Source organism: Primulina eburnea, chromosome 16 (assembly GCF_022965805.1).
Source record: "Primulina eburnea isolate SZY01 chromosome 16, ASM2296580v1, whole genome shotgun sequence".
NCBI lineage: Eukaryota > Viridiplantae > Streptophyta > Magnoliopsida > Lamiales > Gesneriaceae > Primulina > Primulina eburnea.
The window spans coordinates 20,832,465-20,851,075 of record NC_133116.1 but is presented as its reverse complement, the minus strand read 5'-3'; the positions used below and the strand labels follow the sequence as shown (position 1 = coordinate 20,851,075).

General features: G+C 40.6%; 2 protein-coding genes across 3 annotated transcripts; both read right to left on the bottom strand.

Moving 5' to 3' along the window:
* Window positions 1-9,896: 9,896 nt before the first annotated feature.
* Window positions 9,897-11,664, bottom strand: LOC140816861 (glucan endo-1,3-beta-glucosidase). 2 transcript variants are annotated; one of them, XR_012114668.1, is made up of 4 exons: window positions 11,555-11,664; window positions 10,498-11,474; window positions 10,106-10,387; window positions 9,897-10,012 (listed from the first exon to the last, which is right to left on the bottom strand). XR_012114668.1 is itself a non-coding variant. In XM_073176342.1 (3 exons), the coding sequence occupies exons 1-3, from the start codon at window positions 11,640-11,642 to the stop codon at window positions 10,187-10,189; spliced, it is 1,266 nt and encodes a 421-aa protein (XP_073032443.1). In that variant the 5' UTR covers window positions 11,643-11,664; the 3' UTR covers window positions 10,049-10,186. The 2 variants fall into 2 exon arrangements, 1 of the variants encoding a protein (XP_073032443.1); XM_073176342.1 differs by lacking the exon at window positions 9,897-10,012 and having other exon boundaries at window positions 10,049-10,387.
* A 3,549-nt stretch (window positions 11,665-15,213) lies between these two features.
* LOC140817240 (thylakoid lumenal 17.4 kDa protein, chloroplastic) lies at window positions 15,214-16,960 on the bottom strand. The gene is made up of 4 exons (XM_073176880.1): window positions 16,761-16,960; window positions 16,519-16,643; window positions 15,935-16,181; window positions 15,214-15,692 (listed from the first exon to the last, which is right to left on the bottom strand). The coding sequence occupies exons 1-4, from the start codon at window positions 16,918-16,920 to the stop codon at window positions 15,469-15,471; spliced, it is 756 nt and encodes a 251-aa protein (XP_073032981.1). The 5' UTR covers window positions 16,921-16,960; the 3' UTR covers window positions 15,214-15,468.
* Between the last annotated feature and the right edge of the window lie 1,651 nt (window positions 16,961-18,611).

Sequence of the window (18,611 nt, the reverse complement as noted above, 5' to 3'; positions counted from 1 at the left end):
ACACACCACAGTACTGGGCTGACAGGGACGTATCCACTTCCGCATACATGAGATCCCCGTTCATAATTTAACGGGCTGGTTGGTCCCCGTTCATAATTTAACGCTTTCCAACCACGATCTAACCCATTAATAATTTAACGGGGCGGAGAGGTCCTCGGCCACGTTCACCGACTTCCAAACCCATTCATAATTTGGTCACAAGACATTTAGCATACCTCAAAAACTTAAAATATTTCCTTTGCACGTCATACATACTTACCTGGCGTTGAGGGATTCGTTGGACTTCAACTGGGGCCGTTGCTGCACATACTAGCATGAATTTGCATACTTAACTTGCATAACTTAGCGTAGAAATCATACTTACTCTTGAGTTCAATCATTACTTAGGACATTCTAAAATTTCCCATGACACGACCTTGATAATCCTTGCACTAAACCATGACGTCTAACCTCAAAGCATACTAAATTATTTTTCCCAAAAACGAAGGACACGGACTGTAGTGACCCGTTCCAGAATCACCTACTAATCAAGAAACTAAGCATGTGATTAACTTAATTAAAAACAATCAGAAATAAAGGCGGAAAACTGACACCAAAAGATAGTTATACAACCCAATCGAAAATCCAGGATAACTAAACTAAAAGGAAATATACTATACAACCATATCGAATAGAAATAGTACTGAAAACTAAACCAACCAGCTACTCACGTCCTCCTCCTCTTCCTCCTGAGCTGTCCAACCTGAGGCCTGCCCCGAGGGAATGGGGTGTCCAAGATAAACAAAACCGAGGACGTGAGCGATAAGAACGCCCAGTACAAAAGCATGAGTATACAAGCCTATATGAAATGCACATGCTATGATATGATACCAGGGTAGTCAAGAAACAGGAGTAACAAAGGATCTCAAAATGCTCAGTCTAGAGGCGCCAAGTGGATAGTGCCGCGCGGTACTCCTCTGGGTCACTGCATCCACTACAAGAACAGACGTGGACCTAAAATGTCCCGGATCACCGAAGCCCTCCGGACCCGTCGGCCACTGTGTACTCTCGGTGTCCATGCGTCCACAAGACAAGACAGGGCTGAGCGGCCCCACAAGATATAGCTTATCTCGAAAGAGATACAGCTCAACAGTAAAGGCTATCTCGAAGGAGATACGGCTCAACATGAAATGCAACATGCATCATAAAACGTGACATAATAGCATGCATCATATGACATATATCAATGCACCACATAATCATGCAACACATATAAGGATGTATACTCGACCAGGATATCTCGGATAGTACTTTCGTACCTCAAACCAGCAGATCCTAACAATCAGTCCTAGACTCACGCCTGCGTCCGCAGTCAGCCTACTGGTGCCGCTAGCTCCAAACTAGAGCACAGCTCCGCTACAACACTAGTAGCTCCCCGCTAGTGCCCGAACCTCGGAAAAAGACTAGAAACCTGTCAGAAACGACTGAAATGCTCTGGAACTCTCTGAAATGGCGAGTCACAAATGAAGCCTCGCGCTTCTATTTATAGCCAATGTTCGGACGCTCCGATCCACTTCGGAAGCTCCGATCTGGTACACTTCGGACGATCCGAACCCACTTCGGACGATCCGAACCCTGCATGTCTTCCACGAGTACAGTCACCTGTCCTGGACGATCCGAGTCTTGATCGGACGATCCGAACCCTTCCACGTGTCCAGAACCCTTCCACGTGTCCAGCCACCTGTCTCGGACGGTCCGAACCCACTTCGGATGATCCGAACCCTCTTCGGACGATCCGAACCTGGTTCGGTCTTTCCGATCCCACCGAAATATAATTAATCCAATAATTAACTCAAATTAGGAATCGGGTTACTACATTCTCCCCCCCTTAAAAAGATTTCGTCCTCGAAATCAGGTTTATAGGATGAACAAAAACTGAAATAACAACATTGTTATTACATCTCAATTGTTGTTGAATACAACTGATATTTCGATTATAACTGAAAACACAAACATATACAAAGCATAACTCAAAAGAGCTCTGGATGCTCCGAACGCATACGACTCTCTAGCTCCCAAGTGGCTTCTTCAGTGCCTCTGCGCTGCCACTGAACTAAGACAAGAGGAATGATCTTATTCCGCAATACCTTGTCTTTGCGATCGAGAATCCGCACTGGTCGTTCCACGTAAGACAAATCCGAATTTAGTTGAACTTCAGAGGGATGCAAGATGTGAGACTCATCTGCTACGTATCGTCTCAATAAAGATACGTGGAACACATCATGAATACTTGATAGGTACGGCGGCAAAGCAAGTCTGTAAGCCAAATCTCCCACGCTTTCCAATATTTCAAATGGACCAATAAATCTCGGAGACAGCTTACCCTTGAGACCAAATCTCAAAATCCTGCGAAAAGGCGAAACTCGGAGAAACACTTTCTCACCTGGCTGAAAATAAAGAGGTCGCCGCTTGGTGTTCGCATAACTAGCCTGTCGATCCTGAGCGATCTTAATCCGTTTCTTGATTATTGCAACCTTATCAATAGCCTGCTGGACTAACTCCGGTCCCTCAACATGTCGTTCCCCAACTTCGTCCCAGAATAATGGAGTACGACAACGTCGCCTATACAACGCCTCAAATGGTGTCATACCAATACTACGATGATAGCTGTTGTTGTATGCGAACTCAATCAAAGGCAAATGATCATGACAAGCGATTCCGAAATCCATAACACAGGCTCGCAACATATCCTCAAGTGTACGGATAGTCCTCTCCGTCTGACCGTCGGTCTCTGGATGATAAGCTGTACTTAAACTTAGGGACGTACCCAAAACCGCCTGGAAACTACCCCAAAATCGTGAGGTAAAACGAGGATCTCTGTCACTAACAATACTAACTGGCACCCCATGCAGACGTACAATCTCTTGAATGTACAATCGAGCCATACGATCGAAAGTGAAATCACGGTTATATGGCAGAAAATGAGCAGACTTGGTGAGTCGATCCACCACTACCCAAATAGCATCACTATTCCTCGAAGACAATGGTAAGTGAGTAATGAAATCCATCGCGATATGCTCCCACTTCCATTCGGGAATAGGTAAGTTCAACAATAATCCTCCCGGTCGACGGTGCTCTGCCTTAACCTGCTGACAAACAAGACACTTGGAAACAAACTGATAAACGCTGCGCTTCATCCCTTTCCACCAAAATCGTGTCCTCAAATCTTTATACATCTTGTTGCTTCCTGGATGGACACTCAACTTGCTTCGATGAGCCTGAGCCAAGATCTCTTCCCTCAAAGTATCATCCTCTGGTACCACAACCCGATTAGACAAACACAGAAGACCATTAGACTGATAATGGAAATTGCTATCTCCACCAGCCAACCGAGCTAATCTCTGAGTCTTGAGATCAGACATCTGAGCATCTCGAATCCGAGCGAACAAAGCTGGCTCAGATAAAATGGTAGCAACACGAATGCTCTCCATACCTTTCCGATGTTTGAAATTAAATCCCAATGAACAACAATCCTGGATAGTACTAATCATAGCACTGGTCTGAAGTGCAGAGGTTCTCACCTTGCGACTAAGAGCATCGGCTGTGAGATTCGCAGAACCTGGATGGTATTTGATCTCGCAGTCATAATCTTTAAGTAGATCCATCCAACGACGTTGTCTCATGTTCAACTCAGCCTGAGTGAACAGATACTTCAGACTCTTATGATCAGTAAAAATTTCAAACTTAACCCCGTACAAGTAATGACGCCAGATTTTCAGCGCGAACACAATAGCAGCTAATTCTAGATCATGAATAGGATACTTTTCCTCGTGAGGTTTCAACTGTCTGGAAGCATAAGCGATCACATGACCATTCTGCGTCAACACACACCCTAAGCCTTGAAAAGAAGCATCGGTGTAAACACTGAAACCATCAGATCCTGACGGTAACGCCAAAACAGGTGCAGAAGTCAGAAGTCGACGAAGCTCTCTGAAACTATCTTCGCACTCAGATGACCACTCAAATGGAACATCCTTCCGAGTAAGTTGCGTTAATGGTCTAGCTACCTGAGAGAAATTCACAATGAAGCGACGATAATACCCTGCCAGACCTAGAAAACTACGGATCTCAGCCACCGTCGTAGGACGTGACCAATTCAGCACTGCTTCGATCTTGCTGGGATCCACAGAAATTCCTTCCTTGGAAATCACATGACCAAGGAATACTACACGATCAATCCAGAACTCGCACTTACTCAGCTTAGCATACAATTGCTTCTCGCGAAGAATCTGCAACACAATCCTCAAGTGCTGGATATGCTCTTCCACACTGTGAGAATAAATCAAGATATCATCGATGAAAACCACAACAAACTGATCCAGAAAATCCCGAAAGACTCGGTTCATTAGATCCATGAACACCGCTGGCGCATTCGTCAATCCAAATGGCATAACTAGAAACTCGTAATGCCCATATCGAGTACGAAATGCAGTCTTGGAAATATCATCATCTCTAACTCTCATCTGATGATAACCCGATCGCAAGTCAATCTTGGAGTAAACAGAAGTACCCTGAAGTTGATCGAACAAGTCGTCAATACGAGGTAACGGATACTTGTTTTTTATCGTCACACGATTCAGCTGGCGATAATCAATGCACAATCGCATAGATCCATCTTTCTTCTTGACAAACAAGACTGGAGCTCCCCAGGGTGAAACACTCGGGCGAATATAACCTTTATCAAGAAGATCCTGCAATTGCTGCTTCAATTCTCTCATCTCTGACGGAGCAAGACGATAGGGGGCACGAGAAATCGGTGCAGTCCCTGGCATTAACTCAATGCCAAATTCCACTTCTCTAACCGGAGGAAAACCAGGAATCTCATCTGGGAAGACATCAGGAAATTCACAAACCACTGGAATATCCTCTATACCAACACTACCTGTGGATGAATCAATCGCATAGATGAGGTAGCCTTCCCCGCCCGACTCTAAAGCACGACAGGCTTTCAGAGCAGATACCACTGGCATCGGAGGTCGCGCTCCCTCACCATAGAAAAACCAACTAGAGCTCTCAGTCGTACGAAACTGAACAAGCTTCTGGTAACAATCCACGGTAGCTCGGTAGGTAGTCAATAGGTCTATACCTAGAATACAATCAAAATCTTCCATCTCCAGGATCATAAGATTCGCAATCAATTCGTTACCCTCAAAATCTAAGTGACAACCCATCACTAGACGCTTCGCTAACACCGAATGACCCATCGGAGTAGAAACAGAAAGAATGACGTCTAGAGAAACATACGGTAACTTATGACGCTTAACAAATCGTGCAGAAATGAATGAATGAGATGCTCCGGTATCAATAAGAACAAAAGCAGGAATACCGCATAAACGAAAAGTACCTGCTATGACTCTCTCCGTTTCATCTGCAGCCTGATCCTGGTTCAGCGCAAAAACCTGACCTTGGGCACGAGGTCGAAGATTTGAACTACCCACTGCCTGACCCTGCCTCCTCTGCTGAACAGTCGTCTGAGATCCGGAACCAGATCCTGCTCCACCTCGCAACTGAGGACAATTCTTCTTGAGATGACCCATCTCTCCGCACTGAAAACAAGCTCCCGCGGCTGATCGGCATTGCTCCGATGGATGGTTCTTCCCACAATGCACACAAGAAACCTTCTTCTTACCAAAGCGGAAAACACCGCTAGACCGTGATCCAGATCCAGAAGAAGAAGAACCAGATTTCTTGAAAGACTGAGATCGAGGGCTCAAAGTACTCGGAGGTCTAGAAGAAAGAATAGCCCTACCACGCTGGAGACTGATCTCTGCCTGGCGACACCGGTTCACTAACCCATCATACGAAGTAGGATTATCACAGACAGTGACTCGATCAAAAATCTCCTGATTAAGACCCTGGAGGAAATGATCATACTTGGCCTCAGAACTGCCACTGATATGAGGAGCAAAAGGTAACAACTCAAAGAACTTCTGCTGATATTCATCAACAGACATACTCCCCTGCTTAAGATTCAGGAGCTCAATCGTCTTTGCCTGACGAAGGGCTGGAGGAAAATACAGCTGCATGAAAGCGGCACGGAAATCGGCCCAAGTCACCCTACCCTGGGACTGGACTATCGGCGCAGAAGTCGATCGCCACCACTTGCGCGCACGGCCCTCGAGAAGAAAACTAAGGGTCTCCATCTGCTGCTCCTCGGTGCACTGGAATGCACGGAAACAACTCTCCATGCGCTCTAACCAATCCTCAGCATCATCGGGAGTCTCACCGCCGACTAAAGGCTTAGGCCCCATCTGAATGAAACGGTGCAAATCAAAACGCCTAGGACCATCCCGACGATGACGATGTTCACGATGACGCCAACGATCGTCCTGGTCACCCCAACGACCTACACTTCCCTGACTACTCTCATCACCAAAATGGTCAGCCATCGCTACAAGATAGAATGGGGAAAATGGTAAAATGGTCAACGAAAATCCCAAAACAGAATCTATATCCCAAAATCGTAAGCATGCTCTGATACCATAAATGTAGTGACCCGTTCCAGAATCACCTACTAATCAAGAAACTAAGCATGCGATTAACTTAATTAAAAACAATCAGAAATAAAGGCGGAAAACTGACACCAAAAGATAGTTATACAACCCAATCGAAAATCCAGGATAACTAAACTAAAAGGAAATATACTGTACAACCATATCGAATAGAAATAGTACTGAAAACTAAACCAACCAGCTACTCACGTCCTCCTCCTCTTCCTCCTGAGCTGTCCAACCTGAGGCCTGCCCCGAGGGAATGGGGTGTCCAAGATAAACAAAACCGAGGACGTGAGCGATAAGAACGCCCAGTACAAAAGCATGAGTATACAAGCCTATATGAAATGCACATGCTATGATATGATACCAGGGTAGTCAAGAAACAGGAGTAACAAAGGATCTCAAAATGCTCAGTCTAGAGGCGCCAAGTGGATAGTGCCGCGCGGTACTCCTCTGGGTCACTGCATCCACTACAAGAACAGACGTGGACCTAAAATGTCCCGGATCACCGAAGCCCTCCGGACCCGTCGGCCACTGTGTACTCTCGGTGTCCATGCGTCCACAAGACAAGACAGGGCTGAGCGGCCCCACAAGATATAGCTTATCTCGAAAGAGATACAGCTCAACAGTAAAGGCTATCTCGAAGGAGATACGGCTCAACATGAAATGCAACATGCATCATAAAACGTGACATAATAGCATGCATCATATGACATATATCAATGCACCACATAATCATGCAACACATATAAGGATGTATACTCGACCAGGATATCTCGGATAGTACTTTCGTACCTCAAACCAGCAGATCCTAACAATCAGTCCTAGACTCACGCCTGCGTCCGCAGTCAGCCTACTGGTGCCGCTAGCTCCAAACTAGAGCACAGCTCCGCTACAACACTAGTAGCTCCCCGCTAGTGCCCGAACCTCGGAAAAAGACTAGAAACCTGTCAGAAACGACTGAAATGCTCTGGAACTCTCTGAAATGGCGAGTCACAAATGAAGCCTCGCGCCTCTATTTATAGCCAATGTTCGGACGCTCCGATCCACTTCGGAAGCTCCGATCTGGTACACTTCGGACGATCCGAACCCACTTCGGACGATCCGAACCCTGCATGTCTTCCACGAGTACAGTCACCTGTCCCGGACGATCCGAGTCTTGATCGGACGATCCGAACCCTTCCACGTGTCCAGAACCCTTCCACGTGTCCAGCCACCTGTCTCGGACGGTCCGAACCCACTTCGGATGATCCGAACCCTCTTCGGACGATCCGAACCTGGTTCGGTCTTTCCGATCCCACCGAAATATAATTAATCCAATAATTAACTCAAATTAGGAATCGGGTTACTACACGGACCCCGTACCTACATCCGTGTAGGGGTCCGTGTAGGCTCTGGAAATAGACACCGAAGGAAAGCAAAGGCACGGACCCCGTGTCAGGGTCCGGGTGGACATCCGTGTAGGCACTCGAAGAATACACTAAGTGAAACCCAAAGGCACGGACCCCGTGCCCTCGTCCGTGTAGGGGTCCGTGTAGATACTGGAAAAAGACGTCGAGAAGGAAAACATAGGCACGGACCCCGTGTCAGGGTCCGTGTACCCACTGTGATCGCGAACTTACGAAAATTCTGTATATACTTTGCTGAACATCCTAGACTCGATTACACGGACTATGAAACGACACCATGAGTCGTTCCTAGAACACTAAGGCATTATACCAAACCCAAGTAAACATTATCATTATCCCAAGAGTAACAAACCATCCACAACAATGACACAACTCAAAATCCGTCACAATGTTATTTCCTACGACTCTTGATTCAACTTAGTGCCTATCGACCCGAATGAACCATTAGTGACCGTCCAAATAACATAAACAAGGTACCTATACGCAGCAACAATCACCCGTCGATCCCCAACGAAGCCTGCAACAATTAGACTTCAAGGATACATCAATATCATAACTTTTCTGAAAACGCAGTTTGAGCAGTCCCACGAAAAACATCATAACTCACTCAATTTTCATCCAAAAATCTCGAATTTTATATCAAATCGAAGGCATAAAAAAGTTCTACAATTTTGTAGTTGAAAGTTTTCTCAAAATCCCGACAGAAAAATCGCAGTTTTCAACAGAACAGTGAGTTACGAGATTTCAGATCTAAAAAATATTTCAAACGCATTCAAACCATTTTCTGCTCAAACGACGAACGTCACACATGGATTTTCACGCATAAAAATACACAACGCATACTATGACAAGGTCGATGCAAAAAGAACAGAATATACGTGCCTTTTGATATTTAAAAATACCGTAATGACGACACCGACGCGGGAAAAGATGCGAGGTTGAACCGGAACGCCTGTGGGACGGTTTTCTTGCAATAAAATTCACCGAAATCTTGCTGGAAATGTCTAGGGGAGGGGCGGCTGCTATAAGAGTAGAGAGCCCTAGTTTTCTTCCTTTGAAAATACTCAAAATCTGAACGTGTGTGTGTATGTGTATCGGTGTGTGTGTGTGTGTGTTTGGTGTGTGTAAAGCATGAGTTTTAGTAGGAATTAGGGAAATAAATTGCTTAAATGATAATTAGTCTCTAATTAAAATAATAACTCACCCTTTAACTTAACAACAAACTTTAATTAAAATAACTACACGTTGATTTTAGTAAAACTCTCTAATAAGAAAAATGACATACAAAAACGCTAATTTTAAAAGTTTCAAACTCTTAAATCACTAAATACATAATACTATTTTAAAATATTACAACTTAATAGCTTATTAAAAATGCCCCATCCACAACTTAAAATAAAATACCATATTTTAAATCGTCACAATCGTCACCGGTCGCTTCCTCGATCCCGCCTCGAATAATCGTCTGAAACATGAAGCTCGAAAAACATTTTAACGTGCATCACAAAAGCATAAATAATTTAAAATAATGAACTTTCATAATTTATGCATGGCTAAAACTCATTTAAATTTAATTAAATGATTTAATAATTAAATAAATGCATGGGTTTTACGTGTACTAAATTTGGGCAATACATATTAGATTAATTAAAGTCCAATAGCCAAAACTTCAATTGAACACTTTAAATTTGAGTTTAACTTAATAGATAACTCACAACGTATAATTATTGATATATAAGTTAATATAAATAAAATTGATCCAACACCTAGCGTTAGAGCTTGGGAATCGTGGATCAAGATCTTTTCTCTTGTGATGGTGGTTAATAAAAGTCTTTTGTGTTCATAATTTTCTTCATGTTTGGTCAATTCAATTACTCACAAATATATCAAAGTTGTTTCCGTAAAAACTATGATGCAAACTTAAGTCGAACAATATTATGCCTTAAGAAAAACAAAACGACCTTCAAAAAAAAAAAGAAAAACAAAACGATAATAAAAGTCTCATTCCTTCAAAATCATCAGCCCCAATCTCCAATTATAATTTCCCTTCATATTTACACCCACGGTAACCTGGATACGACACAAAAATGTCATTAAACACCCTTTTCAGGAATTAAATCCCACACAATGCACCGATATCAAGATTTAAGAAACTCTACATACTTGGGTCAATATTATTGATTGCACCAGTCTGCACGAAATCACAATCAGATGCATCCCTTCCCATGGCCTGATAGTACTTATTCATGGCGTAGGATGCATGGTCCCGGAACGTATTCGGGTAAAACCACGTCCCGTCTTCCTGAATCGGGCTGCAATCGAAGCCCAAACCACCACATAGTCAAGATTCATCTGCAATCTATTATCACTTACATCATGTTTGGGTAGACACCAATGTTGTTTTTGGGGCCTCTGTTTCTTGCCCGGTGGGACGGTTTCGGTTGCCTGCCAGACCCAAATATTTAACAAAAACCTATCAAGAATATGCATAAGAAAATCAACAGACATGAACTACTTCTAGTATAGTGTTGAATTTTGTTGGCTGCATCAGCTACCATCGGTTTCAGAATTCCTATGTCGTAAACTGGTGTGAAGTTCGGTTCGAACAAACCAAAGTTCCTCTCACACGTCGGGCCGGGCTTCAAATCTTCATTAAAAAGTGCAAAAATGTATGTCTCGAATGTTCTGTTTCGCATGAGGGGTGTCCCAACGCCTGATCTCACATGTTGCATCAGTTTCCTATTGTACTCTGCTGCACTTTCTACATCAACCCCGACTTGCCCTGTATCCCCTCTTGATGGCCACCCTGTTTCAGCTATAACAATATCGATATCGATGAATCCCAAACGTTTTATAGCCGAAAAAACAGCATCTAGCTGACCATCCAGCATGTTACCGTAAGTAAGCTCGGTGTTTACATCGAACACCCCAAGGTTCGGCCTAAAAAGAGCATAATCTAATGTGCTTTCGGAACATCCAAAGAATGGATATGGATTGATCATGAAGGGTGAGTCGGTGGCTTTCAAGAATTCGAGAAGTGGCTTTAGGATATAAGTGTCGTAGCCCCGCCTAAACGTCCCCGATGAAGGAGGAGTCGAGTTGGACAGTATGCCTAATGAATGCGGGGTCGAAATCTTGATCTTTTGATTCAGTGACTCTCTAACTAAGGCATTATGAAGACCGTGCATTGCAGGGACAAGATTTGCTATCAGAAGCTTATTTCCGGTGGAAAGTACTTCATTTCCGACGAGAACCCTGGCGATGTTTGTAGCATTTATGTGCGGCAAAATGTTGGTTTTCACCCATTTTTGAGCGTAATCCAACTTTGTCAGCTGTGGGAATTCATCATTCGGAATGGTTACCGTAATGACTATATCGGTACCCGCGAATGCTTTAAGCATTTCCGAGTCGGAATCAAACAGCCTGACATGGCTTATAATAGTGGATTCTTGTAAAAAATGCGCTACTTGTCGCGGTGGAGGGAGGTCATTCGCCACCGTGCCAAAGTTCACGCCAATAGACCCCTCCACACCTGCAAGAGAAGGGAAACTAATCGTTTAGTTACACGTCCAAAGATCGAGCAAGATACTTGCGGGAGGGCGGCGCACTTACCTGAGGTGCGAATCGATACAAATAGAGAGAGAGCTAGTCCGAAGATTTCGAAGAGAGAAGGGATCAAGATTTTTCGCTCCATCGTCATTTTTGTGTGGAAAGTGATGGTTGCGTGAGTTGAAGTAATCAGGCATGTCAAAAGAAGAGATGCTTTTCTTTGTCTTGAGGAGTTTCTTTTGGAGAAAGAGTGTATTGTGCAAAAGAAAAAGGGCTTGGTTGGATGTTTATTATACATACAAATACCCCAATTCGAGTACATGAATGGTCCGACTTTGTGACACTTTTACAAAAATACCTTATCCATTTAGATAAGTCATATAATTTGTATTCATAACCACGATATATAATCCACTTTAACTAGTATATATATATATATATGATATGAGGTTGGTCTTTAATTTATGAAACACAAAATATTAGCTTTTTTTGTATCTCTCAATTACTTTGTGGGCACACCACCTATAGCTTCTTTATAGGTTAAATAAGTGACTATTTTACCGAAACAATGGAATCACAAATGGATTAAGATCTTCAATTTATTTTGTGGATTTTAAGTCCAATTTATCTTGATGGTCATGCAGTGACAGAAAAATGTTATTGATTTTTGTATATTTATTTTATTAGTGAATAAATTGCATATTTAAAGTTTCTTGGACTTGCGGTATTCATTGATTAATATGTTCAAGTGAAAATGGCTTTAAAATATTGTGTGATTGATTATGCAATTTTCATGATTATTAATATTTTTTTAAAAAAATTCTTAAATTTTTTATTACTGAAAGAGAAAAATATTTTTTTTGATCTAGTAATTTATAATATTTTTCAATTTCAATTCTTTTTCCCCAAAATTGAAATCTTCCACCGTAAAATACTTAGCTGACGGTAGGAATGTTGAGTTGTAATTTGAATGGGAGGTTTTTGATTTTTGGTGACTTTTTCAAACTCCACATAGGAAAGTAATATAATATGAAAAAAAAAAATAAAACTAAATCTGCGTCACTTTTAAAAATAAATCACAAACATATTTAAAAAAAAATCGTTTAGAAAAAGAGTACACAATTTTTTTGAACATCAAATATCAAGCCATAATATTCTCCAAATCACGATGCATTTATGAGCCATTAACCAAATCCTCCAAAACCTCTAAATCTAGTTTTCTCACAGAAGTTAGAAGATCACGTCAGTTCCTGAATTAATTCGAAATAAGAAGATGTCTTCAGCATCCGAAACTGGTTTCATGTTCTGTAAGTGTGCGAAACTAGCAATATTGTGGAATTCTTGGACAAATGATAACCTTGGTAGGAGGTTTCATACCTGCATAGGTTGGAAGGTGATTTTTTTTTTTTTTTTTTTGACAGAAAGGTACTATAAATGTTCATTTAAGTATGTATGCATACTATATGAGCATCGTAAGTTCAACAATAAAAGTGGAGTGATATAATACTGTTAGAGTAGATGCCCTACAAGTCAACAGTTGGCTAGGGAATTTATTGACTCCAGTGAAATAAACAATCTTCATTTTAATATAATTTAACTTTTAATGGTTTCGTAATACTTTATCTGTATACCCATGCAAGCAGCATAGATAAAGTCCTTGATTATGCTTTAATACAAATGAATCGTAATTCGATGTTGAAACTCATTTGTAAACACTGCATATTCTAAATTCGTTCCTAGTCGATTCAGCCGCCTAAAATATGGATAAAGGTCGCTTGAGCTCAAGACTAGCATCTGTGATGTTGTGTACTGCGTTTCTTGGTAAGGGCATAGAGATGTCCAAACATACAGATGGGTAGTCATATGATGATTATACCGAACAACCCTCCCTCGGACTTTCCAAGTGGTTATCACTCATCGAGAGGATAAGTCCGTGGTTATGATTGTACACCATTAGTCCTTACGACCCGGGACAACACTGAGGCTCTATATGCTAGGGCTGTGCTTTGACTCGTTTACCGGCTCCAGGAGAGTCATCAGGTGGCGAGGTTGGGTACAGTTGCGACATATATAGGAGCCAGTGCATTGTAGTCGGGGATTCACCGCTCACCCACGGGTGTGGATATCCTATGTGATCTAATGAAATAATAGTGCATGGAATCTCTGGCCAGAGTACGAGATGTACGTTGGAGAAAGAGTTCTCCAAATAGTACACGCGATGCCACTATTATAGTTATCACATAGTTATCGAATTAATGTGCAACCCTCGATGAACCAATGGTTGCAATTCGATCGGGATATATGAGATGAAGGGACCGTACTGTACGTTAATCATAATCGACTGGTTCTTGCAGGCACTATCAGTGATACCTAGGGGATCATGGGGCGATGCTACTAGACGCTCTTACCATGATCCGATGGGTGCAATCAGAAATGAGTTCTGACATTCTTGATCAAGGTGTTGATAGAAAGAATGGGGCTAAATAGGGTAAGCCCGAATAAAGGATTATGTCCTGAATCACAAAGAGTTGTGAACCCACGGCTAGCTGTATCCCTGAACCATTGAGGGTCACACAAGTACTGGATTGTTTGTTCCCGTTGAGAGAATAAATTCAAAAGTTGAATTTATATTATATAGTAAATTCAAGGAGTTGAATTTATGATAATTAAATTTTGAGAGAATAAATTCAAGGAGTTGAATTTATAAAATTTGAGAATTTAATTTATTAAACTCAAATGTTGTGTTTATTAAATATTAAATTTTGGAGGTGATAAAAATTCAAAGAGTTGAATTTATAATTTAAATAATAAATTCAAATGTTGAATTTATAATGTATTTAATTTATTAAGCTCAAGAGTTGAGTTGATTAATTAATAAATTAAATATGGTGGGTAATATGTTTAATGGGCTTGTAGGAGTACAAGTCCAACATAATAAATAATTAAAGTTTTAATGGGCTATGATTAAATTAATTAAACTAGTTGGACTAGTTCAATTAATTAAATCGAGTCCATTAATGTTAATTATGTAATTAGGGTTTAATTAATTATAAATAATACATTGAAAGTCAAACCCTAGAACCCACCACCCAAAACAAACGTATGCCTCCATCCAAATATTGGAAAAATTCGGCCTCCATGTTTTGTTTTCAAAGGTTGAGCATCTCTCAATTAATTTCTCTCATACGCAAAATATCTTCCATATTTTCTAGTGCAAATTAGAAGAGGAACTAGAGGATTTCTTTGAAGAAAGTTCGTAGGGAATCATCAAGAGCCAGATCTGTAATACCGGATCGGTTGGTGTCCAAGTGAATTAAATTCACAAAGGTATAATTTCTAACATCCTATGAATGTTTTTCTTAAAATCATACGAGCGTCCAAACACATCTTGAATGTCAAGATCTAAAAATTTTTAAAACTTCCGCTGCGTTTGGGCGTGTAGAAAACCAGATCCAACAAATACATCCTTGTTTCGTCACTGTAAGAAGTTAATGTTCGTGTATAATTCCGGACTTTGGACCATGTCATGAGTTGTAGTTTAGACGACACTCCAATATCATGTATTCGAATACCATGATCGACACAATCTTTCGGAGTATGTATGAGAAAACTATCAAGACCAAGTTGATTGACATAGGTGGCCGACGAAGAACTTAGTTGGTAATGCACGTTTATAGATTTTTCTATGCCTAACAGATAAGAGTATGCTAATCCATTTCAGATGCTTGAATCTGACTTCGTAAATCAGGTTTTGAAATAAAAAGAGTAGAGAGTTCAGCATACATGGTTCAGTTTAAATAGAAGAGAGAATCATGGACAAGCATCATCAATGGTTCTCCAAGGTTACAAAAACTGAAAGGCATGAGCTTTGAGAAGACGCACAATCCCTCCAACAAATACAACTCGTTTTCATCCTACTTAAACACGATTATGGGGGGGACAAAAGAAAGAAACACAAGCCAATGTGACGAGATTAGCTATCGGCATCCCAAGTTGGCTCTTCCTTCATTGTTAATAGTCTTATTCAGACACAGTTTCTTAAGATCAATATAACCTATGATGGTGTTCTCAAAGTCGACATCTTGAAGTCGTGCATCGTCGAACGTGGATCCTGACAGGACAGTATTGTTAAACACAGCTCCTTCAAGATTTGCCTTCCCAAAATTCACTCGGTCCAAAACAGCATTGGAAAAATTTGTACCTACAACCAAAACTCGTTACAATTTTGAAAGTTATATATGTGCATAACTAGTTGGGATTGATCAAAGGCTGGTGCTATCATTCTCAAGTTGAAAATAGGATCCAAGAAACTCCAAGTAGATCCTTCAAATTGATTGAACGATAACATTAAAGCTATGAATACTAAGTTTTTCAGATATTCGTCTCCTTTAATGGAGTTGGGCATGATTTACCATCGATAGGCAGGAAAAAATGAAGTTTTACCCTTAAAACTAGCTCCAACAGCATAAGCCTTAGACATGATCACTTCAGTCATGTCCGCACCATCAAACTTGGCATCTGACATGAGTGCCGCAGCCAAAGACTTCCCCTTGAGGTTGGACTTCTCATTCGTGTAATCACAAAACCGAAGATCGAGTGGTTTATCATAAACTCCATTTGCTTGACCAATCGTATTACCTACGAATGCTCGCTCACACCTATTTGGCTCTGCTGACAATGGGGGCAGCCTCTGCAGTTCAAACCCAAGCAAAACATCAAATCTAACTGATAATAATAATTAAACTCAATCATCATGTCATTTGTATTTGTCTTGAAAATTATACAAAAAGAATTCAGGACAAAAGGGTTCTTCAATCTTAGCCTGTTCATTAGCAATTAAAACTGCTTCTATTCTCAGGGAGAATTAATCTATTTTGGCTATTGAAAATTTTGAAATCACAATCCCACCCTGAGTTTTCTTAAAGCCTGCTCAAAAATTAATTTAGTGAAAAACCAACTAAAAAACAAAATTATCATCATAGGAAAAAGAAAGATCAAGAAACGCAAAAGGGTTCTTGAATCTTAACCTGACCAGCAGCAATTACGGGAGAAACACCAGTGATAGCCCAAACAGCAAGCATCCCACAACCTACATTTCTAAATTCCTTAAACAGGGATAAGCTTTCTACTGATTTGGATCCATCCGTCATGGCTGCATATTGTCGCAAGAATCAAAACCCATAAACAGTTTCAAACAAGAATTCCACGTACAGAATCAAGTAAATTTGACAAGTTCTGTAGCTGGAAAAAATTCAAGGATGCAGCTTACAGGAACATTTGACTGTGAACTTCAAATTCAGGTCCTCGAGAGTGGAAGTAGCGTATCTGTGTTTTCTTGAACTTTTTCCAAAAGAGAGAGCTCTTTGCGGAAGAGGACTGGAGAAGGTTGCCATGTTTTCTTGGTTGGTATCAGTTTCTTTTGGAGTCATTGGTTACTTATCCATTTCATTAGCCTTTGTCAAGCATGCCAATTGCCAAATTTGATGTCTTTGTACATAAAACTTATAATTTTCGAAATAAATAAGATTATATTTTAAATAGACATTGAAATATAATCAAGAATTTATCCAATGAGTGGCCAGTTGAGAATTCAAACAAGGAGAAATTTATAATCACTTCCCATTTTCATTCTCAACTTTCTCCTCACTCCACATCCCTCTATTTCTTTGTTTTAACTCCCTAATTTTCTAAAATTTTCAAAAACATCCTTAATTCTTATAATTTCGGTACGTGACATTGTTATACCCATCGAACATGTTCTTGAAAGCATATAGCCCCAAGACATACAGCTACGCAAGATTTCCAGCTTATATATCATTCTCAAATGATAGTTTTTTTTTTAACATGGCTCATCATGCTTCCATATAATAGATCGAACTATTTACCTCTTTGACCAAAGTGACGACGGGTTATATCCACCGGGTTTTACAGACTGCTCCTCACAACCTAACCACACAGTCGCATAGATGGTTCCTGATGCAGATTTCTTCAACAACACCTAGCACAATCCTGTTTCGTTTTCTACCTCTGGGTGTATAGTAAAATAGTTCAATCTGAAACTAATACATGAGAGGGCAAATGCTTTGGTTCTTTTATTCAAACATAACAATTTAGTATTACATAGTAACCTCCTGTAGAGTAGGAGAAACTTTTTTAGCTACTTATAGTAGCCGAAATAAAAAACACACATAAACTTGAAAGAAAAAATATTCAATGTTTGAAAGAAAATGAAGAGGTTGAATGATGCCTTCATCTTTCTTCTGCCTTCTTATTTATAAAATCCCTTCGGATTTGATTTTCGGACTTCTAATTCTTGCCATAGCTTTTCTTTATTGCCATCCAGCTGTGATTGGCATTATCTCTTGAGTGGGTGGTTGAATTGTCTCTCCACTTTTTCTTGATTTGTCTCTTTTCTAGATCATTAATCTAGAAATATCTCGTTCTTCTGATCTTATCTCCTGGTATAACCAGTAGATATGTGTTTGTATTATATCAGCTGATATCTCGTTCCCTTATTCTTTTAAAAGTTTGTAGAGATCTTTAAAATTCATCAGCTGCTTTCTTAATTCTTTAATCTGTCTTTTAAAATCCTTAAGATATGTATCGTACATTTTTCTTTGGTTCTAAATTTCGGTTTAAATCTTTTGTGATTTTCTTGTTCCCATTTATTCTTTATTTATAGTTGTTTGGGTCCAAGTTTTTTTGGTTATTTAGTGGGTTTATCACATGCCCACTATCTCATGTCGGGGAATCTTTTAAATTTTGTAATCCCCAAGGAAAAGTTATGGTATTCACATGTCCACTTATTTTTGTCGAGGAATCTTATACTTTTGGTGTCCCCGAGAAAAACGTGGTTGAAGTCCTTCACCACTTGGTCCTGTCTCTGCAAGATGCTTCTTGTCTGACCGAGGTCTGAAACACTTGCCAATTTCTGGCTCCTTCTAGTTTGGGCATTCTGGGCAGATCTGTTCTGACCATCTTTCCACATGAGTCATATTGCAGAATTCTTGACGAGTCTCTTTACTCCCTGGCAGCTTGTTGTTCCGCAAAAGATTTCTTTTCTTTTCGAATAAATCTTATGCAAAACTTGTTTTTTTTTCCCGTCATAGTATTTAATAGG